Source organism: Lycium ferocissimum, chromosome 11 (assembly GCF_029784015.1).
Source record: "Lycium ferocissimum isolate CSIRO_LF1 chromosome 11, AGI_CSIRO_Lferr_CH_V1, whole genome shotgun sequence".
NCBI classification, from domain to species: domain Eukaryota; kingdom Viridiplantae; phylum Streptophyta; class Magnoliopsida; order Solanales; family Solanaceae; genus Lycium; species Lycium ferocissimum.
In genome coordinates this window covers 52,205,616-52,231,751 of record NC_081352.1, presented here as the reverse complement: position 1 = coordinate 52,231,751, position 26,136 = coordinate 52,205,616, and the positions used below count along the sequence as shown (strand labels likewise).

At 34.0% G+C, this 26,136-nt stretch overlaps 3 protein-coding genes and 1 long non-coding RNA gene across 5 annotated transcripts; 3 read left to right on the top strand and 1 right to left on the bottom strand.

The window, feature by feature from the left end:
• The first annotated feature begins 11,875 nt into the window (after positions 1-11,875).
• Positions 11,876-13,332, top strand: LOC132036323 (uncharacterized). Of its 2 annotated transcripts, none has more exons than XM_059426640.1 (2): positions 11,876-12,405; positions 13,122-13,332. In XM_059426640.1, exons 1-2 carry the CDS (start codon positions 12,022-12,024, stop codon positions 13,251-13,253), a joined length of 516 nt encoding a protein of 171 aa, XP_059282623.1. In that variant the 5' UTR covers positions 11,876-12,021; the 3' UTR covers positions 13,254-13,332. The 2 variants fall into 2 exon arrangements, with proteins under 2 accessions (XP_059282623.1, XP_059282622.1); XM_059426639.1 differs by having other exon boundaries at positions 11,879-12,405; positions 13,119-13,332.
• Positions 13,306-13,933, bottom strand: LOC132036325 (uncharacterized). Its single transcript, XR_009409561.1, has 2 exons — positions 13,702-13,933; positions 13,306-13,516 (listed from the first exon to the last, which is right to left on the bottom strand). It is a non-coding gene; the product is annotated as an uncharacterized LOC132036325 (long non-coding RNA).
• A 5,918-nt stretch (positions 13,934-19,851) lies between these two features.
• LOC132036919 (UDP-glycosyltransferase 71K3-like) lies at positions 19,852-21,592 on the top strand. The gene has a single exon (XM_059427334.1). It carries the CDS (start codon positions 20,056-20,058, stop codon positions 21,487-21,489), a length of 1,434 nt encoding a protein of 477 aa, XP_059283317.1. The 5' UTR covers positions 19,852-20,055; the 3' UTR covers positions 21,490-21,592.
• A 3,179-nt stretch (positions 21,593-24,771) lies between these two features.
• On the top strand, positions 24,772-25,860 carry LOC132036294 (uncharacterized). Its single transcript, XM_059426598.1, has 2 exons — positions 24,772-25,082; positions 25,435-25,860. The coding sequence occupies exons 1-2, from the start codon at positions 24,834-24,836 to the stop codon at positions 25,567-25,569; spliced, it is 384 nt and encodes a 127-aa protein (XP_059282581.1). The 5' UTR covers positions 24,772-24,833; the 3' UTR covers positions 25,570-25,860.
• The last annotated feature ends 276 nt before the right edge of the window (positions 25,861-26,136 follow it).

Below are 26,136 nucleotides of genomic sequence, written 5' to 3'. Positions count from 1 at the left end.
TTTACCCACTAAAATAACGTGTTAACGATGAAAAATTTTTTGTTTTTCGAAAAAGGAGGAGTTTTTAATGGGAATGAGATGTCCGTATCACTTTGAAAAAGAAAAGAAAAAAAAATGAGATTATTTCTTATTCTAACTCTAATACGGACTTCTAGGTTTTATTTTAGTGGGAAAATAATTTGGATGAAATTAATCCTAAAGTGGTCGAAACTACACATGAGACGAGTGCGTGGATGAGAAGGATAAAGTTGTGAACCTATGAACAAGGAAAAAACGAGGTATAATTGACCCAAATACGGTAGTATAATTGGTTTATTCACATTCTTGGAATTCCTATAATTGAGGTCTTTCTAAATGAACTACTCTTATTTCTTATGTTGGTGACTTTATTAATTTTGGATGAACTATATAATATTTAACTAGAACCAAAGTTCAAGCGGGTAATTTTGGCCCTTTTTCGTTTTTTTTTTTTTTTTTGAAAAAAGACATAATGTGTGTCGAACCCCAATGACTTGTTCTCTTATGGTGTTAGGCGAATGACAAAAATTAAAGACCACCAATTTGAGGGACAAAAATTAAAGATTAGTGCCTTTGAAGGATAATCGTCCAAATGACCCAAAATAGATTTCATAACACACTTGGGCTTTTAACATTTATCTTCATTTTTTTGCGCGGATTGCCCTTCTTTTGGGGTGGTCTTTAAATTTTGCCCCTCAAATTTGTGGTCTTTAAATTTTGCCCTGAAGACTTTATATTGTGGTCTTAGAACATATAGACGTAATTTTGTGGTGCTTATATTAGGCTTGGAAAGGTGGGCGAATACATGAAATTCGGGTTCGAACCCCCGCTCAAGCATAAAAAATAAAAAAATAATTTCGCAAGGCATTGTTTTCAAGAAGGGGGAATGTATGCATCCACGGATCCCGGCATACAATCTTTAAGGAAAGCTAAAGTTATGCCGGATCCGCATAACTAAAAGTCCGCCTAAAAATAAGGCAAAAATTTTTCCTAAGACATAGTTTAGTTATGCCTTATAGGAGCAAGTTTGCAATATTTTAATTTTAGTTAAGGCATAACAAAATTATGCCCCATAAGGCAAGAACTTTTCCTTAAGACATAGACTTTGCCTTATAAGGCATAGACTTTGCCTTATAAGGCAAAGTTTAAGTTATGCTTATTCATAATTAAAGAAGAAAAGTTCCGCTAATTTCTTTGGCATACTTTTAGTTATATCTTTGAATTGCATACTTTTTAGTTAAGGCATAACTAAAAGTTTACCTTGAAAAGTAAATCTTTAATATATATATATATATATATATATATAAGGCAAAGTGGGTTCGAACCCCGCTCAAGCCGCAAGGCGGGACTCGGATGACAACGGAAAACTTTTAGTTAAACATAACTAAAAGTCCTAAGACATAGTTTAGTTATGCCTTATGGGGACGGGGCATAACATAGCAAAATTTAAACTTTGCCTTATACGGCAAACTTTTAGTTATGCCTTAAGGAAAACTTACGCCTTATGGGGCATACTTTTAGTTATGTTTTATGGGACACACTTTTAGTTAAGGCATTACTAAAAGTTTACCTTGAAAAAGTTAAATATATATATATATATATATATATATATATATATATATATATATATATCTTAGTTAAATATAACTAAAAGTCCGCCGGGGTGGGGGCATACTTTTAATGGGTAAACTTTTATGCGGGCCGGATGCGGGCCTTTTTTATGTTTTATACATAAACTTACTGAAGGAGTTAAAATATATATATATATAGTTATGCCGGACCCCGCATACTTATGCCAAGTCCGCCCATAAGGCATAAGTATGCCGGGTCCGGCATAACTTTGGTAATTCCTTCACAAGTGTATGCCGGTGGGGGCATAGCGAATTTTAAACTCTGCCTTGCGATTTTTTTAAAAATTTTGACTGTGTGTGGGTTCGAACCTGAAACCTATGGGTTTTAGCCGAAGGGCAAAATTTAAAGATTTCAAATATGAGGGGCAAAATTTAAAGACCACCCAAAAGAAGGGCAATTCTGCGAATTGCCCATTTTTCTTTTCAAACTCTGACTTTCATAGCCTCTTTCCAAATGTAGACACATTTATAAATGTAAAATCATTTCTCAAATTTATCAAAGCTTTATCGAACGAGAGCTTAAAACTCAAAGTATTTAATAAATACTATTTCAAATCATTATGTATATATATATCTTTTTATTCCAATAGCAGTTCAATGTTATATTTGACCTAAACAAATTCAAAATCTTATTCAACTCATGTTTCATTATTTTAGCATCCAACATAAATTTATAACGTTTGTATTAACTTGTATTATTTCATTTCAAGTTCCATTCTATCAATAAGTTTTGGAAAACTAACCCAAATACCCCTAAAATACAAAATAATTACCCGCCCCATGTTCCTCCTAAACTAATTACCCGACCTACCTCCTCACCCAAAACTATTTACCTGACGTAACCCCTCGTCCAAAACCCTTCCTCCATGATATCATCATCGTATATTTATATATCGTGATGGTATCATGGAGGACTAAGACGTCCTTCTCTTAGTCCTCCATGATAGTATCTCAGTATATTTATATGCCATGATGATAACCATGGTCCTGAGGAGTGTCTCATTGAAGGACTGAAGCAGACCTCCATGATACAATTACAATATATGTATATAAGATGATGGTATATATCACCAAGGTTTTTTTCCGAGAAAAGTGTGTCTTTTTGAATAAATGTACATGATCATCCATAATACCATCTCAATATATTTATATACCATGATGGTATATATCATGGATGACTAAGAGAAGAACTGAACATTCTTCAATGATACTATCTCAGTATATTTATTTACCATGGCGGTATCATAATTTGGGGGGGCATCTCAGGTAAATAGTTTTGATTTTTTCTGGGGGTACAAAAGTAATGAGGGTATGGGCGAGTAATTATTTTGATTTGAGGGGCGCGCCTATTCTTTCCCCATAAGTTTTCATGTTCCATTTTATCAAGAGGTTTCAAAAATAAGATGTTCATTTTGAAATGTGATTTATAAAATGAAATAGCACTTCATATGCATCACAATATCTAATACATGGTAAAACCACACTGGCTTGTTCCCACATCGACACACACACAATTATATATGATTTGCATCTCTACACATTTAGAGAAAACGACCCAAGACGAGTAAGCTTAATTTACCTCGGTTTTACTCCACTACCGAACGTAAGCTCCAAATTTCTTTCTGACGTCCCAACATCGTCAATGTATGCTCCAAATGTCCCATTACATCCAATATATATATATATATATATAAATGTGTGTGTGTATTATCAGTTCATATCAATACTTGCCCATTTTAACTCATCAAAACCTCATTTAGGGCTTAACCTAATTATTATGAGTCATCAAGTTCGAATTCGATAGTAATTCGACTTCATTAATCTGGTTCCTGATGCTTAACACTTCATTGAGACTACTAAGATTACCATATAACTCAATTTTCATCCTCAAGTCATTATTCATCATCTCCACCAACTACTCAATCTCATTCACAAGATTCATATCTAGGGTTCATCCAACAACTCAATCAAACCATGATTTCTACTTCAAGTCATATTCTATATATATACACACACACACAATAAATGAAGATTGGACAGTGGAATTAACTTTTGAAAACCATTCTTTAAAATAACCATTATATTTATAGGACTCCAAAATTTCTTGGAATAGAGCTAGGTATTGCACTGTCGATTCGTAAAACATTACTGAATTAAACACCATTTTAATCTCCATAATCTTCCTTCAAGCATCGCTGCTACACGTTACGAGAAGCAGTGAACGACCCTGCTATTTTATCCACAACGAAAATGACCACAGAATTAAAAATTTAAAGGAAGTCTCTCAGAAATTGATATTAGTTTGGCATAAGAGCACAGAGCACATCTGCTGTACTGCATACTCCACTTTGAAATGAGTCAATGACCAAGCAAAGGTTGGTTAGTGATTTTATAAAGGAATTTGAACTGAAACAAGAAAATAAGAACAAGATAAAAATGGAAAGGTAGAAATTAAAGAGAGATAGACACAACTAAATTCAGACAATTAAAAGATATATTGGAGAAACTAACGAAAACACAACTTAATTGGGAATTAAGAGCACCTAATCTATTAGAATCCTTAAGAAAGTAGTAACCTTTCTTGCAAATCCTAGGACAAAATGTTGAAATTCAACCCAGGGTTTTCAAGCTCTCACAAGAGGCACAATTCATCATATGTCAAAAACTAGTTATGAAACTCTAATATTCTACCATTTATACTAAAGGCTAAAAGTAGTAAAGAATTCATTGCCCTTCATTAAAGTTACAAGCAATTTAAATTGGTAGAACACTTAATATTTTAAATATCTTCAAGTGTTCCATGTTGGAGCCTTCCAAAGGTTTCATCTTCATCCATAAAGCTTGTAATGTTTGAAAGTCCTTAGCTTGACTCCTTGTGAAATGTCTTCTTGAAGTAGTGTCACTTTAATCTACATCAGAATTAAAATAAATGTACTGTGTACTAGTCGGATAAAAAGTTGACAAAAATTGATTCAACTTCCTGTTATTAGCAAGGTTCAGTTCAATTTGGCAAAAAGATTAGCAAATTATAGCCAACTCTAAAATACTTCTTCCTTAACGCTTCTTTCTCACCCCTCCCTTCTCTGTAATTTTTTGTACCCAATCTTTTATCTACACTTTTTTACCCAACCTTTGATTAGCTCACCTAAAATAATCCTACACCAAAGTTAACTACTCGTTCCACTCTCTTCCATTTTGCTTTCATAAAAAAAAAAAAAAATGTTTTTCCTTTGATAACCAACATGCCATAATCCCTTACTCCCCTATAACCCTTCCATGATACCTTTAGAGAAAGTAAAGTTTCGAATATAAGATAAAAAGTTTTCTCCGTTGAAGCTTGGTTTAATTTTTTTATCTGTGTAATTGTGATTTATTTTGATTGGGTGAGATTGGATTTTGTTGAAACGTCTTAAGAAGCTTGAGTATCAATTTTCTAGGTGTTTTGAGATGAGGCAGATTTGAGATGAATTTTCAAATTCTAAAATCGAGGTAGACGAAGTCTTCATCTGTGTACTTCACATTGTATATCTATGTATATCACCATGTATATTAGTGTATATGACCCTATACATCCGTTTATCTATTGTATATCATGTATATCTATCTATATCCACAAGAATATATGTATGATATATGGTGATATACATGATATACGCATTTCCCTAGTGATGGATTCCAGGTCTGAATTTGAGCTAAATCGCCTCCAATTTTCTGTATATAGCATCATCTAGGTGCTTCCGGCGAATCCCAAAAGCACTTAAATCAAAAATATTTTAGATCCGAGTTTAGTTGCGATTTTAAAGTTGAAATTTTGTTATTGATGAACTAAGAAAACCTTTTTCATAGCAACGGTAAACTTCACTGATTTCGGAGGTAATGAAACAATGGAGGATCAAATGATTCAGTCTAGTTGGTGGAGAGTGAGTTTATCGTGCAGCATTTCTAAAATAAGAATATGACTATCTGGTGCCATTTTTTAGCACTATAATTACTAAGTCCCCAAAAAGATTATCTTAGTTTGACTTGACACAATGTTTAAGAAATAAAGGAAGATTTTTGAAATGTGTGGTCTAAAATAAGCCTTAGATATTTGTGTGACTGTAAATTATCTCATAAAGTTAAATTGTTTCTAAATATAGAAAGTTGTCAATATTTTTGACACAGACTAAAAAGATAAAAAATATAATTTTTTTAGGCCGGAGGGAGTGGTAGTTATTAACAATGGATATATGTGCATATCCCATCTTATAAAGTATTCCAAGATCCCATCACAATGCTCAAGTCGGTATTTGTGTGGCCCATGTCCATTGTCTTAATTCTACTTAAGACTACACCATGTGATAGCTGTGATAGCTACAAAGACCATATATCACAATTAATTCACCTTTCATTTCTTATATTTTCAAGTATTCCCACATACTCCCTCTATTTCAATTTGTGTGATATAATTTGACTAGACACGAAGTTTAAGAATTTTTTTTTTTTTTGAAATTTGTGGTCTAAAACAAGCCATAAATATTTGTGCACTGCAAATCATTTCATTAAGGGTGTGTTCGGTATGGAAGAAAACATTTTCCGGAAAATGTTTTCCAATTTTTCCATGTTTGTTTGGTAAAAAATTTTGAAAAATATTTTCTTTAGGAAAACAAACTCCTCAAAAATGGGGAAAATGACCTCCCTAATAAAAGTAGGGAAAACAAGTCTATAAGTGCATTCCACCAACCACCCAACCCACCCCCAACCACTCCCACCTCCCCACCCCTTTCCCCACCCACCCCCACGCCTACCCCACCCACTCCTGCCCCACCCCTGGCAAAAAAAAATTAATTTTGTTTTAAAAAAAGTTTTAATTTTTTTTTTTGTTTTTTGCACCACCCCCACCCCCAACCCCATCCTCACCCACCCATCCCTCGCCCCACCTCTAACCCCTCCCGAAAAAAAAAAAAAAAAAAAAAAATTAATTTTATTTTGAAAAAATGTTTTGAATTTTTTTTTGTTTTTTGCACCACCCCACCCCACTCCTGCCCCACCCTCACTCACCCACCCCTGACGTCAGCCCACTCCATCTACCCTACCCCCCACCCAAAAAAAAATTAATTTTGTTTTGAAAAAAAAGTTTTGAATTTTTTTTTTTTTTTTGCACCACATAAATAATTTTGTTTTGAAAAAAAAGTTTTGCCCGCGAAAAATTAATTTTGTTTTGAAAAAAGAGTTTTTTTTTTTGGTTTTTTTACACCACCCCACCCACCCTTCCCCCACCCTTGTCCCCCCCCCTCCAAAAAAAAATTAATTTTATTTTGAAAAAAAAGTTTGAATTTTTTTTTTTGGTTTTTTGAACCACCCCACCCCACCCACCCCTGCCTCACCTCCACACCACCCCCCCCCCCCCCCCCCAAAAAAAAAATTAATTTTGTTTTGAAAAAAAAGTTTTGAATTTTTTTTTTTTTTTTTTTTTTCACCCCCCCCCCCTTTCCCGACACCCCACCACCCCCTCCAAAAAAAATTAAGGGTGGGTGGTTGTGGGGGTTGGTGTGGTATGGGTCCGAGCGGGGGGGGGGGAATGTGATGGTTTAGAAAATTCAGAAAAAAATTAAATACTTCAAAAAAAAAATTGGGGTGGGGGTGGGGTTGGGTGGAGTGTAGGGCTCGGGTGGGTATTTTCCTGAAAATATTTTCTACTAACCAAACGAACATGAGAAAATAAGTAAGAAATTCACTTATTTTCCACTGCCCAAACGAACATGAGAAAATAAGTAGAAATTCACTTATTTTCCAAAAACACATTTTCCTTCATACCGAACACACCCTAAGTGTATAGTAAAATGAGAAGTTTTAAGTTAAATTATTTGTAAATGTAGAAATGTATCATTCTTTTTGGAATAGACAAAAAAGTAAAGTATATCACATAAATTGGGACAGAGGGATTAATTATATTTCCACTTTTCTAGTTTTCTATTTAGTAGAATGTCACTTTATATTTAGTAAGTTTCTAATTTCTAACATTCTCATTTTCACTTAGTGATATTTTCTTATATAAATAACATGATATGTTTAAGATCACAAAATCCGAAGGAATTGCTAGTTTGTTACACATTTTTAGTTTAAGAGAAAATATAATCTTTGATGAGCATTTTTAATTTGAGTAGAAGAAAATGATAAAATCTCATGTGTTATTTTTACTAATCTCGTGATAGAAGAGTCATATAACTAAAAGAATATTTATAATATATTACAAAACTAAGTAGGCGTTTCATGTTTGGATATGAATTGAATGATATTTGAGAAATAATAGTATTTGAAAACTAACGATAATTTAGTGTGTAACCAAAAAAAAAAAAAGAACACATATTCGTGTCAATGGGTCCTAAAATATAAGATGATAAGATTTCAAATTTCTTTTTTTATATTTTTAAAATTTCGTATCGAATAAAGTTTTATAACATTTTGTATTGAATCAAGTTCATCCCACTTGTAGGATAATTAGGATTATATTGGGTATGTTGTTGTTGTTGTATTGAATCAAGGTAAGACACATAAAATAAAAGGCAAAATACATCAAATTAACCCTAAACTATACCCAAAATGTCGATGTCACACTTAAACTATATCGGTGACCTAATACACACTCGAACATCTTAAAAGTGAATTATTTTACTCCCTGAGCTGCTGATGTGGCACAAAATATCAAAATAAAAATAAAAAAGTACGTTTTGAGTGGAATTTTTCATTTTTTTAATTTAAAGATTTAATTTTTTTTTAACCCCACCCCACCCCACCCTCACCCGCCCTTTCTTCTTCATTTCCTCCCACCCCACACTTCTTCTTCATCACCCCCCCCCCCCCCCCCCCCGTCCCTTTCTTCTTCCTCCTTCCCGGGCCTTTTCTTCTTCACGCCCCATTTTCCATGTCTTCTACTTCATGTTTTTCTCATCACACTTCTCTACAACTTAATTTCTTCATCAATTCATTTTTTCTCATCAAACCCATCATAAATTTCACCACCCCTCTTCATCTTTAAACCCAATTTTTGTTCTCCATCTTGAACCACGCCCCCACCCACCTGCTTTCCTCTTCTTCTTCTTTTGAAAACCCCCTCATTTTAACTACCCTATAGGTATTATATTTTCAAAGAGACGAGCTGCGATTTTGATGGCGGTTTGGTGATGGGTGCAAAATTTACAGTGGTTCTTGCAATTTTGGATGGTTTCAATGGTGGTGATGTGATTCCAGTGGTGAATTTTGAATTTATGGTGGTAAAATTATTTTCCTGCGTATTAACTTTTAAATTAATGGTTAGGCATGGAATGCTTATGTCTTTTTCTCTTGCTGGTGCCTTGAGAATACAAAATGGCATGTGTCACAATTTTGTTCACTGTATTTGGATCAGGTCTCTGATGGTCCAATGGACTATCGCACTTCTTGGACAGTGGCCAAAGTTCACTGTATTTGGATCAGGTCTCCGATGGTCAATTTGGATCTATGGTGGTTTTGGTTACTGGGTGTTGGTCCGCAAGTTTGTTCACCGGCCACCATTTCTCCCGGCGAGGTTGGCTAGATTTCTTTTTTTTTTTTTTTTGGTGGAGAAGATAAGTATGATACTTGGCATCGCGTGGAACACAGTAGCGACAAATTCATGAGAAATTTAGACTTTCAGAGAGCTACGATTGATTAAGCTGTGAATCTAGTAGTGGTGGTGGGATGAATTTGGTGGTGGGTGATTATATCCATGGTGGTTGAGTGGTTGCATTTTTTATGAATGTGAAGGAAAAGCAATTAAATGACATGGATTTTAAAAAAAAAAAAAATTTGGCAGTTTATTGATGTGGCATTGATGTGACGCTTACATGGCGGGCGAGTGTATTACACCTCCCCATGTGCAGCTGGTTATAAATGTATGAGGGGTAAAATAATTCACTTTTAAGATGTTCGAGTGTGTATTAGGTCACCGGTATAATTTAAGTGTGATATCGACATTTTGGGTATAGTTTAGGGTTGATTTGATGTATTTTGCCAAAATAAAATGGATGGAAGCAAAATATAATTTTCCTTAAGAAAAAAACAGTTTACTTACCTCTTGAGATGCAGAACATCAACATGGTCTTGACATGTGGAGTCTATGAGGAATCCTTGTCCTCGAATGTAACGGCTACTTTCTGTGCTTTAAAATTGCTCCTCTATTTTCACATCAAATCTGAGCAAATCTCCAGTCACCATTAAACTTCCAATTTCAGACAAACAAGGATTTCAGTCACGAAATTATGGGCACCTATATGGTGATTGAGCATTTACAGTGTTCCATGTCTAAAGATCTACTCTGTAAATTTCCCGACATTTTGGGACAGACTAAAAAGGTAAGAAAGATAATTTTTTTAAAACGGAGGGAGTAGTAGTTATTAACAATGGATATACGTGCATATCCCATTTTATGAAGTATTCCAAGATCCCATCACAATGCTGAAGTCGATATTTGTGTGGCCCATGTCCATTGTCTTAATTCTACTTAAGACTACACCATGTGATAGCTACAAAGACCATATATCACAATTAATTCACCTTTCATTTCTTATATTTTCAAGTATTCCCACATACTCCCTTTATTTCAATTTGTGTGATATAGTTTATTACCTAAGTTTTAAAAAAGAAAGAAAAATTTTTGAAACTTGTGGTCTAAAATAAGCCATAAATATTTGTGCACTGCAAAAGTCATTTCATTAAAGGCGTGTTTGGTATGGAGGAAAACATTTTCCGGAAAATGTTTTCCAATTTTCCAATGTTCGTTTGGTTAAAAATTTTAGAAATTATTTTCTTTAGGAAAACAAGTTCCTCAAAAATGGGAAAAATGACTTTCCTAATAAAAGTAAGGAAAAAAAGTCTATAAGTGCATTCCACCAACCACCCAACCCAACCCCCAACCACTCCCACCACCCCACCCCTTCCCCTACCCCCCCCCCCACCCACCCCTACCCCACCCCCCGGCAAAAAAAAAAAATTAATTTTGTTTTGAAAAAAAAGATTTGAATTTTTTTTTGTTTTTTGCACCACCTCACCCCACCCCACCCCCATGCCACCCCCACCCCATCCTCACCCCACCCACCCCCAACCCCCTCCCAAAAAAAATTAATTTTATTTTGAAAAAAAGTTTTAATTTTTTTTTTTTTTTTGCACCACCCCATCCCACTCCCGCCCCCCACCCCTCCCCACCCACCCTTGCCGCCACCCCCACCCCACCCCCCACCAAAAAAAAAAATTATTTTGTTTTAAAAAAAAGTTTTGAATTTTATTTTTTTTGTTTTTTGCTCCACCCACCCCCGCCCCCCCCCCCCTCGCCCCAAATTAATTTTGTTTTAAAAAAAAAAATTTTTTTTTGCACCAACCCCCTCCCAAAAAAATTAATTTTTTTTTGAAAAAAAAAAATTATGATTTTTTTTTTTTTTTTTTTGCACCACCCCACCCCATGCCTGCCCCCAACCCCTCCCCCCCCCACCCCCAAATTAATTTTGTTTTGAAAAAAAATTTTTTTTTTTGGTTTTTTGCACCACCCCACTCACCCTGCCCCCACCCCTGTCCCACCCCCTCCCAAAAAGAAATTAATATTGTTTTGAAAAAAAAAGTTTGAATTTTTTTTTTTTTGGTTTTTTGAACCACCCCGCCCCACCCCCCCCGCCCCACCCCCACCCCCCCCCCCCCCCAAAAAATAATTTTTTTTTGAAAAAAAAATTTTTTTTTTTTTTTTTTGGTTTTTTGCCCCACCCCCACCCCTCTTTCCCGACACCCCACCACCCCCTCCAAAAAAAAATTGAGGGTGGGCGGGGGGGAGGGGGATGTGATGGTTTAGAAAATTCAAAACTTTTTTTTTCAGAAGTAAAATATATGTTGTTGTTGTATTGAATCAAGGTAAGACACATAAAATAAAATGGATTGTGTAAAATAGAAATTTTCGGAAGTAAAATATAATTTTCCTTAAGAACAAACGAAATTTTTACTATGTGCTTCACGCAACTGACATTATTTGTGTAAGGCTCTTTTTTGTGAGACAAAAAAAATGAACCCAAATTTGTGGATCCAAAAGTATAAGATGTGGATCCACTTTTTTATCTCAAAAAAAAAAAAAAAAAAAAAAAAAAAACTCACACAACTAATGTCAGTTGTGTGAGGCACATTTTAGATTTTTTCAGAAGAAACAGTTTACTTACATCTTGAGATGCAGAACATTAACATGGTCTCGACACGTGGAATCCTTGTAGTCGAATGTTGTAACGGCTACTTTCTGTGCTTTTAATTGCTCCGCTATTTTCACATCAAATCTGAGCAATCTCCAAAGCCACTGTTACACTTCCAAATTTCAGACAAACCAGGATTCATTCACGAAAATATGGGCACCTATATGGTGGTTGAGCATTTACAGTGTTCCATGTCCAAAGATCTGCTTTGCAAATTTCCCGACAATTCAGCATTCGATTTCGATTATACACAGAGTTCAATTTGGTCTCCTCTAGTACCTCGACCGTTGTCGTCTTACCGGAGGCTCAGCTCAGGTCTGTCGCGAAAGCTGTCGTACAAGGATGTTTCAGTTGGCTGTATTGGAGCAGCTAATTTCAAGAAAGTGACAACAAAAATCAAGAGGAAGTTGTCCAATGCTGTTACAGAGAATTTGAGGGAATGTCACAGATTGAAGAAGAGAAAGAAGGCGGCTTTTGATTTCACTCGTTTACCATCTTCATCTAAACTCGCCTCCACTACTACAACCCCACGAAAGGTAGTACTCCCTCTTGTTTCCAATTTATGTGGCACTTCTTGTTTCCGTAGATGCAATTGACTAATCTTTAAAGCTAAATAAGATTAGATCAACTAAACAACAACAATGACGACGTACCAGTGTAATCCCATAGAGTGGTGTCCGAAGAATATTAGATCAACTCAATATTTTAAAATTAAAATTTAGATATTAAAAAAGCTATACGGAAAGTAAATAAGTTGCAAATTCTTTTCATTTCAATATGATAAGAAAATACATTTCAAAATTTATATAGTTTGAATCTCAAAAAGTGTAAAATATAACATAAATTGGAACTGAACAAATATGAATCACAGCTCTTGCCCGCTGATTTTCTTTAGGCCCTGTTTGTCTATAGATAGATACCAAAAAATATTTTACTTTTTTTTGGAATTTTGGAGTTAGAGTTGTGTTTGGCTATAGTTTTTGAAATTGTAGTTTTTGGTGAAATTTAGTTGTAAAAAGGTGAAAAAAGTGAATTTTATTTTAAAAACAAGTTTTTTTGAGTTTTTGGTATTCCGGAATACAACTTCAAGTTGTATTCAGAATTTTTATGGCCAAACGCTGATTCCGGAAAAAAGTGAAAAAAATTTCCGGAAAAAATTGAATAATTTTTATGGCCAAACGGCGCCTTAGTCTTTTTTTTTTTTTTAATTTCTAGCCGTTAACTATAGTATTTTGTGTGCACTGTGCAGCAGTGGTGTAAGGTACTGAAAGCTGCTACCAAGCATTTCAAGAAGAGGAACAACAAGAAAGATTCCACAGGTGATATTAATTTTTGCAGATCTTTGACTGATAATAGTCTTCTGCGAAGTTCTACATATCCATAGTTTGTATGCTGTTTCAATTGATTTTTTTTTTAATTTTTATGTGGGGGGTGGGGGTGGGGGTGGGCGCAAGAGAATTTGTCTTGTTTCTTTGAATCTTTCACAAATTTAGTGTTTGTAATAACTGAGTTTCCACTGTAATCAGCAGATGTGCTGCTGAAAAGTACACTTGTTGCAAAACAAGTGTTATTCCTGTAACTTGTTGAAGTTAGTTTAAATAATGTAATAGCAATTCTACTATGATTGCTAGTCAAAAATGAATTTGTCTTGTTTCTTTGAATCTTTCACAAATTTAGTGTTTGTAATAACTGAGTTTCCACTGTAATCAGCAGATGTGCTGCTGAAGAGTACACTTGTTGCAAAACAAGTGTTATTCCTGTAACTTGTTGAAGTTAGTTTAAATAATGTAATAGCGATTCTACTATGATTGCTAGTCAAAAATGGAGCTTACTGGGCTCGGCCTTGTAACAGTATGATTTCTTAAATGCTAAGTATTTATTGTGCTAGATTACAGTTTTGTTGATGATTTGAAGCAAAAGTGAAATGTTGATGGTGGAAAACCGTATGGAATGTTTTCCACAGTTCATATTTAACCCCTAGGGTTCAGAATTTTGGCAACAGTCTAAGGATTACGCAACTAGACTAGTGAATTAGTCACCCAATTCTCCAACCTACACTCTGTGGAAAAGGACAAGCACAATAATTCTGGTGGAAGGTGATTGCTTGTACTTAAAAATCAAAGTTTTTAAACTCCAATAAAACTTAGACGTTTGAATTGCAGCTCGTTCCGATTGAGTACCTGAACATATGAACACATAATAAAGTATTCCGATTAGACTTTTTCTCCTCAAATTTTGGAAAAACTTTACACGTGTTTTCAAATGCCTATTACGTTGATAAGTGAACCACTTGAAACATGTCACTTCTCTTAATTCTAAGCATTAGCCTCAATAAGCCGTAAAGCCTCAAGCTTATTCCAATTAAAGCTGGTGTGTATTGATATTAAATAAGGTGACATATTTTATATAATTAACTTATTACGTAATAAGCACTCAAGAACATGCTTTTTCAAAAATTGAGTAAGAAATATCTAAACTATATCATGTGCAGGGCCGGCCAGAGGACCTAGCAACTAAAGCGGGGGCTTTAGGCCCTAAAATTTTGGGGACCCCATTTCTTTTCATCCGGTGTTCGATATCTATATTAAATTTCCCGATTAATTCGATTAAAGAGTAAAGCGCTCCGTAGCAAGATTTTTTTATTCTGAAGCTCGAACCCAAGACCCTTAATTAAGGGAGAATAAAGCCTAATTTTTATCTATAATAGATTTATAGGTTAATTTTTCTTTTAAAAGATATTGAGCAGAAAAATAAGTCCTCCTATTAAAGTTGACTTGCGCCACCGATCTTATTGAGCCGCCCCTGATCATGTGTTAAGGTGCTCAATTGAAACAAGTCATAACTCAAGCTCATAAAATTTAGTGAGAAAATTTTAGGGCCTATGGATATATTCCGCCATTTTAAAATGTGTTCCACTTTTCTTCTTGATTTCTCAAGCAACCTAATTAAGATGGTTCCTTTGCGTGTCCAACGCCTGTCACCATTCACCAACCAGAAAGCTTCTTCATTGATAGCAGTGATGGTCTTGTATACTTACACTTCCATATTCACCAACCAGAAAGCTTCTTCATTGATAGCAGTGATGGTCTTGTATATTTACACTTCCATAATTCATTGTACCAATTCTTTTATGCAATCACTATTCAAAGCTCCTCCGCTCAAGTTATTTAGGTCCCACTTAGCTTGATGCAGTCTGAATAGTTCACGAGAATATGATGCGGATTTGGGAGTTGGGACGAGTCCGGAACCTAAATGACCCAATAAAATGCCAAATAGACCAAAGTACTGCATGAAAAGAAATTGTGACCATTGTACCTTTAACGCATAAATTTTTTGCGTTAAAGATTTAACTCCCGTTAGACACTAACAGAGCAATGTGTTATGCAAAAAGGGATTTTCCAACAAAATGGCTCCTAACTCCTAAGAGTCTCTGCCTCAATTTCATTGAGGAAACATTTAATGACTGAGGAATCATTTAGTTATGAATAAAATTTGAATATTATTTTAAATAAGTACTCCCTCCGTCTTAAATTATTTGTCCTTTTTTTAATTTTTACACGCCCCTTAAGAAATATTGGTTAGCAGGGTTATTGATCTACTTTATCCTTAGTTATGTCTAAGTTATAATCTCTCTCCGCTAAATGTTCACTTTATTTATGTGTCATCCCCATTAATGACAAAATTCTACTATGGGTAAAATGGTGAAAAAATAATTACTTATGCCTTGAACTTTTAAAACGATAAATAATTTGAGATAAGTATTTTTAATAACCATGATAAATAATTTGGGACTGAGGGAGTACTTCTTCATCATTTTTTTTTAAAGTCTCAATCAAATCATGTGCAAGCTAACTTACATCAATTAATTAGGTAGTTTTAACAGACTAACGTAATTAATTCATTGTAGCACCCAATATAATTCTATAGAAAAAATGTTAATCTATGTAACAAATTTACCTATAAAAATATTATTTTGCAAGATGAAAAAAGTAAAAATTACTGCTCCAACTAAGTAGATAAGTTAACGACGTTCTATAATGAAATAAATGAGTAGAATAAGAAACTTTAATTAGATTATTAGAAAAAACTCTTTGCACAAGCAAAAATAACATAGAGGGATAACTTTACATACATATTTAATGCAGGTAATGCAAAAAATTAGTTAATATAATTTAGGTATTTTACAACAAATTCTTAAAAGATTTTCTGTTTATATTATAAATAATTTTTTTAAATTATAATTTAGAATTTTTTTCATTAATGACAATTATAGCAAAGAGATGTTTTGTCAATATAAATAACGGAATGAATACTGTCCAAGGGTTTGTGGTCCCCTTCAAGTGTCAAAATACAATTTTTTTGGTGTGAATAATTATTAATGGCATTCTATATAATAATTTTTCTATAGGTGAATTTACTACATATATTAAAAATATAAATCAAGATTTTAATGTAGTAAAAAGAAAAAATAAAGCGGGTAAATATTGTGATTATTGAAAAATTGTGTTTTGACACTTGAAAGGAACCTCAAGAGTCTTGGACAATATTCATTAAAATAGTCAAATGCTCCCTCAACGTTTAGCCGGTTTAATTATGATGCACCCAACCTTTGCGGGCGACCTATTAACCCCCTGAGCGTTTTAAAAGTGGAATATTTACCCCCTTAAAAAGCCACACCTACATATATGCTTGCTGGTGAAGCGCACGCGCTTGACACCTGGAAATTTCAGTTAAAACTTTTTTTTTTGTATAATTTTTTTTGATTTGTTATCTCTTTTTTAATTTTTTTTTCTTTTTCTTCCCTTTAGCTTCTTTCCTTTATCTTCCTCAATTAAAATCCATTTTCTTCCTCCATCAATACACACACATTCAATTTCATCATCAATCATACATATCTTTTCAAGAAATCAACCAACCCATTTTGTTCCTCCATTAACACACACACACATTTAATTTCATCGTCAATCATACATATATTTTCAATACCTTACAATAAATTTCAAATTCAAGCTCAACCCAAAAACTTCAAGGTTGTTAATGGTGTTCTCCGAAATCAAACTCCAATAAAATCAATTAAATTTTTAAAAGAGAAGAAATTTCGTGGAAGAGAAATTCTTGAACCCAAATAGGTTGATTTCAAAATTTAGTATGTATCTATTAAAAAATTAAAACTGGATCAAAGAATCATGAAATTTTTAAAATTTTAAAGTGCAACTGAACAAAAATTTCAAGGGAGTTTGATCAAATGGGTGCGATGGATGGTGGGGATGGTGTTGCGGTGAGGAGGAGAAAAGGGTGGTTGGTTTTGGTGGTGGCATTGTCGCCGGCGAAGAAGGGTAGGGAGGGAGCCGCGTGGCGGCTTGAGGGATGTTTTGGTGGTGGTGGCTCGCCTTGGCCGTCACTTCCGGGCGATGGTGGAGGGCAGAGCTGGGGGAGAGAAGGAGACGGGCGAAGGCGGGGAGGGGTCATGCGCACTGCTTGGTGCAAGCAATGGAGAGAAGCGGAGACGGGGCGGAACGGGGGTCGTTGGGGCAGTGGCCACCCGTCGGCGATGAAGTCCGGAGGCGGCAGCGGCAGCTCTTGATGAAAGAAGAGAGGGAGGGAGTAAAAGTAAAAAATAAGGAAAAACATTTTTAGAAATGAGATAAAAAAAATAAGAAAAAATTAATTAAAAATACATATATTTATGAAAAGATATATTAAAAGTAAAATTTTAATATTTGTTTTTGGTGCTCACTCTCTCAAAGAGAGTTGAAATACACTCATTTTGCCACGTAAGATTTTGGGGTAAATATTCCACTTTTAAAATGCTCAGGGGGGTAATAGGTCGCCCGCAAAGGTTGGGTGCATCATAATTAAACCGGCCAAGCGTTGAGGGGGCATTTGACTATTTTCTCTATTTATATTGACAAAACATCTTTTTGTTATAATTGTCATTAATGAAATATTTTCTAAATTATAATTTAAATTTATTTATAGCATAAATAGAGAATCTTTTAGGAATTTGTTATAAAATACCTGAATTTATTAATTTTTTTTTTTAATATCTATAAAGTTATTAAAATTTTTTTTTTAATAAAATACCTGCACTAAATATATCTATAAAGTTATCCCTCTATGTTATTTTCGCTTGTGCAAATAGATATTGGAGTTTTTCTAATAATAAAATTAAAGTTTCTTATTCTGCTCAATTATTTCATTATAGAAAGTCGTCAACTTATCTACTCAATTGGAGTATCAATTTTCACTTTTTTCATCTCGCAAAATAATATTCTTTATTGGTAAATTTGTTACGTAGAATAGCAATTTTTCTATAGAATTATATTAGGTACTTTGCTATAACCAATTAATTACATTAGTAGTTAAAACTTTTACTACCTAATTAATTCATGTAAGTTAGCTTGCACAGGGTTTGATTGAGACTTTAAAAAAAATTATTTGATAAAGAAGTACTCTCTCCGTCTCAAATTATTTTTCGTGGTTATTAAAAATAGTTGTCTCAAATTATTGATCGTTTTAAAAGTTCAAGGCATAAGTAATTTATTTTTCTCCATTTTAATAGATTTTGTCATGAATGGGGATGACACATAAATAAAGTAAACAATTAATGGGTAGAGAGATTATAACTTAGATAAAAAGGATAAAGTAGGTAAAAACCCTCGCTAATTAATATTTCTTAAGTTTTAAGCCAGTAAAATAAAAAATAAAAGGGACAAATAATTTGAGATTTTAGGAGTACCTATTTAAAATAATATTCAAATTTTATTCATAACTAAATGACTCCTCAGTCATTAAATGTTCCCTCAATGAAATTGAGGCAGAGAACCATTTTGTTGGAAGATCCCTTTTTGCCTAACACAGTGCTCTGTTAGTGTCTAACGGGAGTTAAACCTTTAATATAAAATTTATGCATTAAAGGTGCAATGGTCACAAATTTTTTTCATGCAGTACTTTAGTCTATTTGGCTTTTTTCGGGCTCACTTAGGTTCCGGGCTCGAGTTGGGACCTATTTAAAATTTTCATGGTTTAAAAAATCAAGATATTGCATAGTGACATTCTTTTACGTGAAAATGAATCTGAGCCAGCAAAGTGGGTGGAGAAAGAAATAACCAAATGTTTGGTAAGCATTACTCCTCTATCTCAATTTATGTGGCCCACTTTCTTTTCTAGTATGTCAAAAAAAAAATATTATCTTTCTATATTTAGAAAAATTTAACTTTATAAGATGGCCACACATTTATATAAGGTTTGTTTTGAACAACTTTTAAAAGTCTTTTTTTCTTTCTTTCTTAAACTTTGTGGCTGATCAAATGGTCTTGCACATAAATTGAGACGGGGAGTATTAATTACTCACCTTATGTGAATACAATACAAAGGCAAACGACAAATTGCATTGCCTAGCTTATAACGGCAGTATACAGGAATTGTCCCTTTCTTTTCCTCTATATCAGAATGCAGTCTTTTGTACATTTTTCACTAATGAGAAGAAGAGCAAAAAGTTTTCACGTTTCTCATTATGTAAGCAGTGACTTCATTACAAACATACAACACGCAGGACCATATTTTGATTCCCTCAAGAAAAAGACGACAATGAATTACAATGAGACAGGCAGAACCGAAACTACAAAAACTTAGATATAATCCAACATAGAATCTTATCCGTCGTCCCCTTCATCTATATTTACTCAGTGTAATTCCACGAGGGGGTCTGAGAAGACCTTACCCCTACTTTGGGGATGTAGAGAGGGTTGCTTTTAGAAAGCTTCTCTGTTAAACGGTTAAGTTTGAGACCAACCTTTACAATCAATAGGTATCATGTTCTCTCAACAAGAAAACCGACAAAAATTAATCGTTAATAACCTCTTCACACGTATTCAAGGGAACAAAAATTGCTAGTGTTATTCTTATGACAATCAAAGAAAGTGGTCGATTCATTATTTATACCACACATAAATCAAATTATGGTCTTCATATGTCCCACCTATGATCAAATTAGGATCATAACTTATATTTTATAACTTGGGTCTAGTACTATCCTTTTTGAGCTGTACTTCAATTAAATAAGTCCACATTTTGGCATTTCAAGAAAAAGGCAGAACCACAAGTATAAAAACATCGACACATTCAACATAGATACCATTCCTATACATCAACATTTTCATCTTCTCATTAGCTTTGTTTCAAAGATGAGCAAATTAGAGCTCGTATTTGTGCCTGCCCCGTTCGTCGGTCACCTTGTTTCGACATGCAATTTTGCAGAGAACTTGCTAAATAGAGATGAAAGGTTATGTATAACAATTCTGATCATAAGGCCACCTCCACCATGGGATAACAGGATAGATGCCTACATCAAGCGAAGCTCCTCTTCTCCCGACGGCAGACGAATTAGATATGTCACACTTCCTCAAGCCGAACCGCCACCTGCAGAAGAACTAGCCAAGTCTATTGAGAAGTATTTCTCTCTATTAATAGCAAATTATCGACCCCACGTCAAGGAAGCAATTATCACCAACAAGTGGCCTGATTCGAACCCGAAAATAATTGGACTAGTCATTGATATGTTTTGTAGTGCAATGATTGATGTAGCAAATGAACTTAACATTCCTTCCTATCTTTTCTTCACTTCTGGTGCAGGTTTTCTTGGTTTCCTGTTTTATCTGTCTGTTTGGCATGACCAAGTTGGGAGAGAATTTAATCGATCCGATGCTGATTTAAAGATAGCATCCTATGCTCATCCAGTACCCTCAAAAGTATTGCCTGATTTTGCATCCAGCAAGGAAGGTTACGACTCATTCCGCGAACATGGTGTCAGGTTCAAAGAAACCATAGGAATTCTCATCAACACAGTTGCGGAATTCGAAAGTCATGCTGTAAATAATTTAGCATCTGATCCTGAATTACCTCCAGTTTACACGGTAGGATTTCTTAATGACCTTGAGGGACAAAAAGGTAAGGGAAATTCCAAGTCTGAAGATGAAGAAATCATGAAATGGCTAGACCAGCAGCCACCTTCATCTGTTCTTTTTCTTTGTTTTGGAAGCGTGGGTTTTTTTGAGCCACCACAGCTAATCGAGATGGCAATTGCACTCGAACGAAGTGGGGTTAGGTTTTTGTGGTCAATACGCCATCCTGTGGATGCTGAACTTTCAAAATTTGAGGAGATATTGCCGGAAGGGTTCTTGGAGAGGACAAAAAATAGAGGAATAGTATGTGGATGGGCACCCCAAGTCGATATATTGGCTCACAAGGCAACTGGAGCATTCGTATCTCATTGTGGGTGGAATTCGACTGTAGAGAGTGTATGGCATGGAGTTCCAATTGTGACATGGCCCCTTTACGCAGAACAACATATCAATGCGTTTCAATTGGTGAATGATCTTGAGATAGCAGTAGAGCTGACATTAGATTACAGGATGCGCGAAAGTGATCATCGTGAAAATGTGAAGGCAGAGGAGATGGAGAAAGCTATAAGATGCATAATGGACTGCGGAAATCCCATGAGGAAGAGAATCAAAGATATGGGAGAGATTTGCAGGAACGCGTTAATGGAGGGTGGATCTTCTTCTATTTCTCTAGGTCGATTCGTTGAAACTATTCTTGATTCCAAGAGCTGTTCCTAAGGTGTGTGAGTGTATGTATATCCGTTAACTAGTTAATTTACCGGGCAAATAATCTCTTTATATATTCAATTAATGTCAAATAGAAACAAATTTATTATTAAAAATAAAAAAATTTCTACTATATAGAAACACGGGTTTGGAGGCAAGGATCGTCGTCCTTAGTAAAAGTTAAGAGGCCCATTGGCATTGCATTATTGTTTCTTTGAGTTTTTTCTAACTTTGTGGGTCCCACTAATAATCATTTCACACGCCTGTTTACTAATTCAGTCCAACAATAATTCTTGCCATATAAGTACGATTATTTGATGGATTTAAAAAGTAGTAAGAAAAACAAAACTAACTAAAATGAATATATGTTATTTATTATTGTTTTTCATTCTATAATGCAGATTGTATTTCAAAGGATTTTTTTTTTTTAATAACAATGTGATTATCAGGCTTTAAAACTTCTTATCTAAAATAATATTAAAACATAAATATTGTATCTTGCTTAATACCACTCTTAATATAATTTGTTTGGCCCGTGCTGGCACGAGGTGTTGCAAGCATGGGTTTGGAGGCAGGATCGTCAACATGCTTGCTTGGCAATTTTGAGGGGCATCACAGTCATTTCACAAAAATTCATGCCTTGCACACTTGTGCTTACAAGCCTCAAAGCTTGGACATAAATTCCTTATGACAAAAAACCCAAGCCTCTTTGTGATTTGTTTTTAAGTGAATAGACTTAGCTATATATAAAGGTGATAAATAAAGTAGGCCAAGCCCACATGTACAATTAGTTACGTGTAAGCTAATGGAAGGATGCCTATTTTACTTTCTTTGTTTTCCAATTTGGTTTTGATATCTTTTCTTGAAAATTGATTAGGTGGCAATACTTGGATATGTATTACATGCTGTTAACACGTTGCTATGGAAAAGTCTACATAAATTCTTAATGTTCCTTCATAATTAAGGAGTAGATATTATAAGTTAAGTGATAGAGGTTTGGTCCAGCTGAGAACAACAAAGTGTACTTCTCATATTTCTTTTTGATTGGGTGAGATTCGATTTTCTTGAAACGTCTTAAGAAGCTTGAGTATCAATTTTCTAGGTGTTTTGGGATGAGGCAGATTTGAGATGAATTTTCAAATTCTAAAATTGAGGTAGACGAAGTCTTCATCTGTGTACTTCGCATTGTATATGTGTATATCACCATGTATATTAGTGTATATGACACTATACATCCGTTTATCTCTTGTATATCATGTATATCTATCTATATCAACGAGAATATATGTATGATATGTGGTGATATACATGATATACGAATTTCCCTAGCGACGGATTCCAGGTCTGAATTTGAGCTAAATCGCCTCCAATTTTCTGTATATAGCATCATCTAGGTGCTTCCGGCGAATCCCAAAAGCACTTACTCAAATCAAAAATATTTTAGATCCGAGTTTAGTTGCGATTTTAAAATTGAAATTTTGTTATTGATGAACTAAGAGAACCTTTTTCACAGCAACGGTGAACTTCAGTGATTTCGGAGGTAATGAAACAATGGAGGATCAAATGAATCAGTCTAGTTGGTGGAGTGTGAGTTTATCGTGCAGTATTTCTAACATAAGAATTTGACTATCTGGTGCCATTTTTTAGCACTATAATTACTAAGTCTAGTCTTTAGCTAAAATCATATACTAGTGCTTATTAACAACGGATATATGTGCATATCCCATCTTAGAAAGTATTCCAAGATCACATCACAATGCTCAAGTCAATATTTGTGTGGCCCATGTCCATTGTCTCTTAATTCTACTTAAGAGTACACCATGTCATAACTACAAAGACCATATATCACAATTAATTCACCTTTCATTTCTTATATTTTCAAGTATTCCCACATACTCCCTCCATTTCAATTTGTGTGATATACTTTGACTAGGCACGAAGTTTAAGAAAGAAAGGAAGACTTTTGAAACTTATGATCTAAAAAGCCATAAATATTTGTGTGACTGCAAATCATTTCATTAAGTGTATAGTAAAATGAGAAGTTTAACTTAAATTATTTGTAAATGTAGAAATGTATCATTCTTTTTGGAATAGACAAAAAAGGAAAGTATATCACATAAATCGGGACAGAGGAATTAATTATATTTCCACTTTTCTAGTTTTCTACTTTAGTAGAATGTCACTTTATATTTAGTAAGTCTCTAATTTCTAACATTCTCATTTTCACTTAGTGATATTTTCTTGTATAAATAACATGATATGTTTAAGATCACAAAATTTGAAGGAATTGTTGGTTTGTTACACACTTTTAGTTTAAGAGAAGATATAATCTTTGATGGCCATTTATAATTTGAGTAGAAGAAAATGATAAAATCTTACTATCTCGTGATAGAAGAGTCATATAACTAAAAGAATATTTATAATATATTACAAAACTAAGTAGGCTTTTCATGTTTGGATATGAACTGAATGATATTTGAGGAATAATAATATTTGAAGTTGAAAATAATATTTGAAAATTGAAGTCGCGTTTGAAAATAATTTCATGTAAATAAGAGTAAAGTCTCGTGAGTGAGAAAAATTCACTTCAAATATGAAAAACTCATCTTTAAAAACTAATGAGAATTTAGTGTGTTAACCAAATATTTGTTTGAAAAAGAAAAAAAAAAAACACATATTCGTGTCAATGGGTCCTAAAATATAAGATGATAAGATTTTAAATTTCTTTTTTTATATTTTTAAAATTTCGTATCAAATTAAGTTTTATAACATTTCGTATTGAATCAAGTTCATCCCACTTGTAGGATAATTAGAATTATATTGGGTATGTTATTGTTGTATTGAATCAAGGTAAGACACATAAAATAAAATGGATTGAGTAAAATATAAATTTTCGGAAGTAAAATATAATCCTATAATTTTCCTTAAGAAATACTCCCTCCGGATAAAAAAAAGAGTCCACTTAGCCATTTGCACACCCCTTAAGAAAATACTAACTCCTAGACAAAAATAGGTAATTTGACTAAACCACCCCTATTAAATAGGCATTGGGATTTGATCATATAACACTTAATAGGGGCAAATATGAAAAAACAAGGTTAATTCTTTTTTTGATTTGCTAAGCGGACTCTTTTTTTAATCTAAAAAAAAAAGGCTAAGTGGACTCTTTTTTTAATCCGGAGGGAGTAACAGTTTACTTACATCTTGAGATGCAGAACATCAACATGGTCTTGACACGTGGAGTCCATGAGGGATCTTGTAACGGCTACTTTCTGTGCTTTAAAATTGCTCCACTATTTTCACATCAAATCTCCGAGTCACCATTAAACTTAAACCAGGATTTCAGTCACGACAATATGGACACCTATATGGTGGTTGAGCATTTACAGTGTTCCATGTCCAAAGATCTGCTTTGCAAATTTCCCGACATTTCAGCATTGGATTTCGAGAAAGCGACAACAAAAATCAAGAGGAAGTTGTCCAATGCTGTTATAGAGAATTTGAGGGAATGTCACAGATTGAAGAAGAGAAAGAAGAAGGCTTTTGATTTCACTCGTTTACCATCTTCATCTAAACTTAACTCCACTACTTCAACCCCACGAAAGGTAATATCAATCTGAGATTTTAGGGCCTGTTTGGCCATGGATAATTTTCACTTTTTCCTGAATTTTATTCGGGAATCATGTTTGGACGTAGAATTGTTACAATTTCACAGAATTCGGAATTCAAAAAACTCCAACAACCTATTTTTACATTTTTCACTCCAGATCACTCACAAAAATACAACATTTTTCCAAGTTGTATTCATGTCCAAATATAACTTCAATTTCCCAAAACTATTTCTTTTCAAATTTCATTTTTATGTCCAAACGCCCACTTAGTTGCTGAGTTTGCTTTGTTTTTTTTTTTTAAATTTAAATTTTCTAGCCGTTAACTAGAGCATGTTATCGTGTACAGGAGTGGGGTAAGGTACTGAAAGCGGCTACGAAGCATTTCAAGAAGAGGAATAATAAGAAAGATTCCATAGGTGATGCTAATTTTTCCGAATGTTTGATTGACAGTAGTCTTCTGCGAAGTTCTACATATCCATAGTTTGTATGGTGTTTGGATTGATGAGGCAAGAGCATTTGTCTTGTTTCTTTTACAAATGTGTTTGTAATACCTGAAATTCCAATTTAATCAGTATTTGTGCTGCTGAAGGAGTGCATTTGTTGCAAAAAAAAAAAAAAAAAAAACCAAGTGTTAGCTCTACTGTAATTTAGAGTATGTTTAAATAATGTAATAGCAATTCTACTGTGATTGCTAGTAAAACAAGGAGCTTACTGGCTCTGCCCTGTAATAGTATGATTTCTTAAATGCTAAGTATTTCTTGTGCTACTACAATTTTATTGATGATATTGAAGCAAAAGTGAAAAGTTGATGGTGGAAATTTGTATTGAATATTTTCCACTTTCATGCTTTCCGCCAGAAGCTGTTTATCTGTCAAATGTGGCCCCTGAATTTCCTTAATAGATTCCCCCCCACCCTCCATTACAAATAAATTGAGAAAATGTTTCATTGACGGTTATCAAAAAATCTGAAAATGTTACAAAATTTATATTAATCGCATTCAATATAAGTTCGAGACACATAAGGGCTCTAACCATACTTCAACTTGTA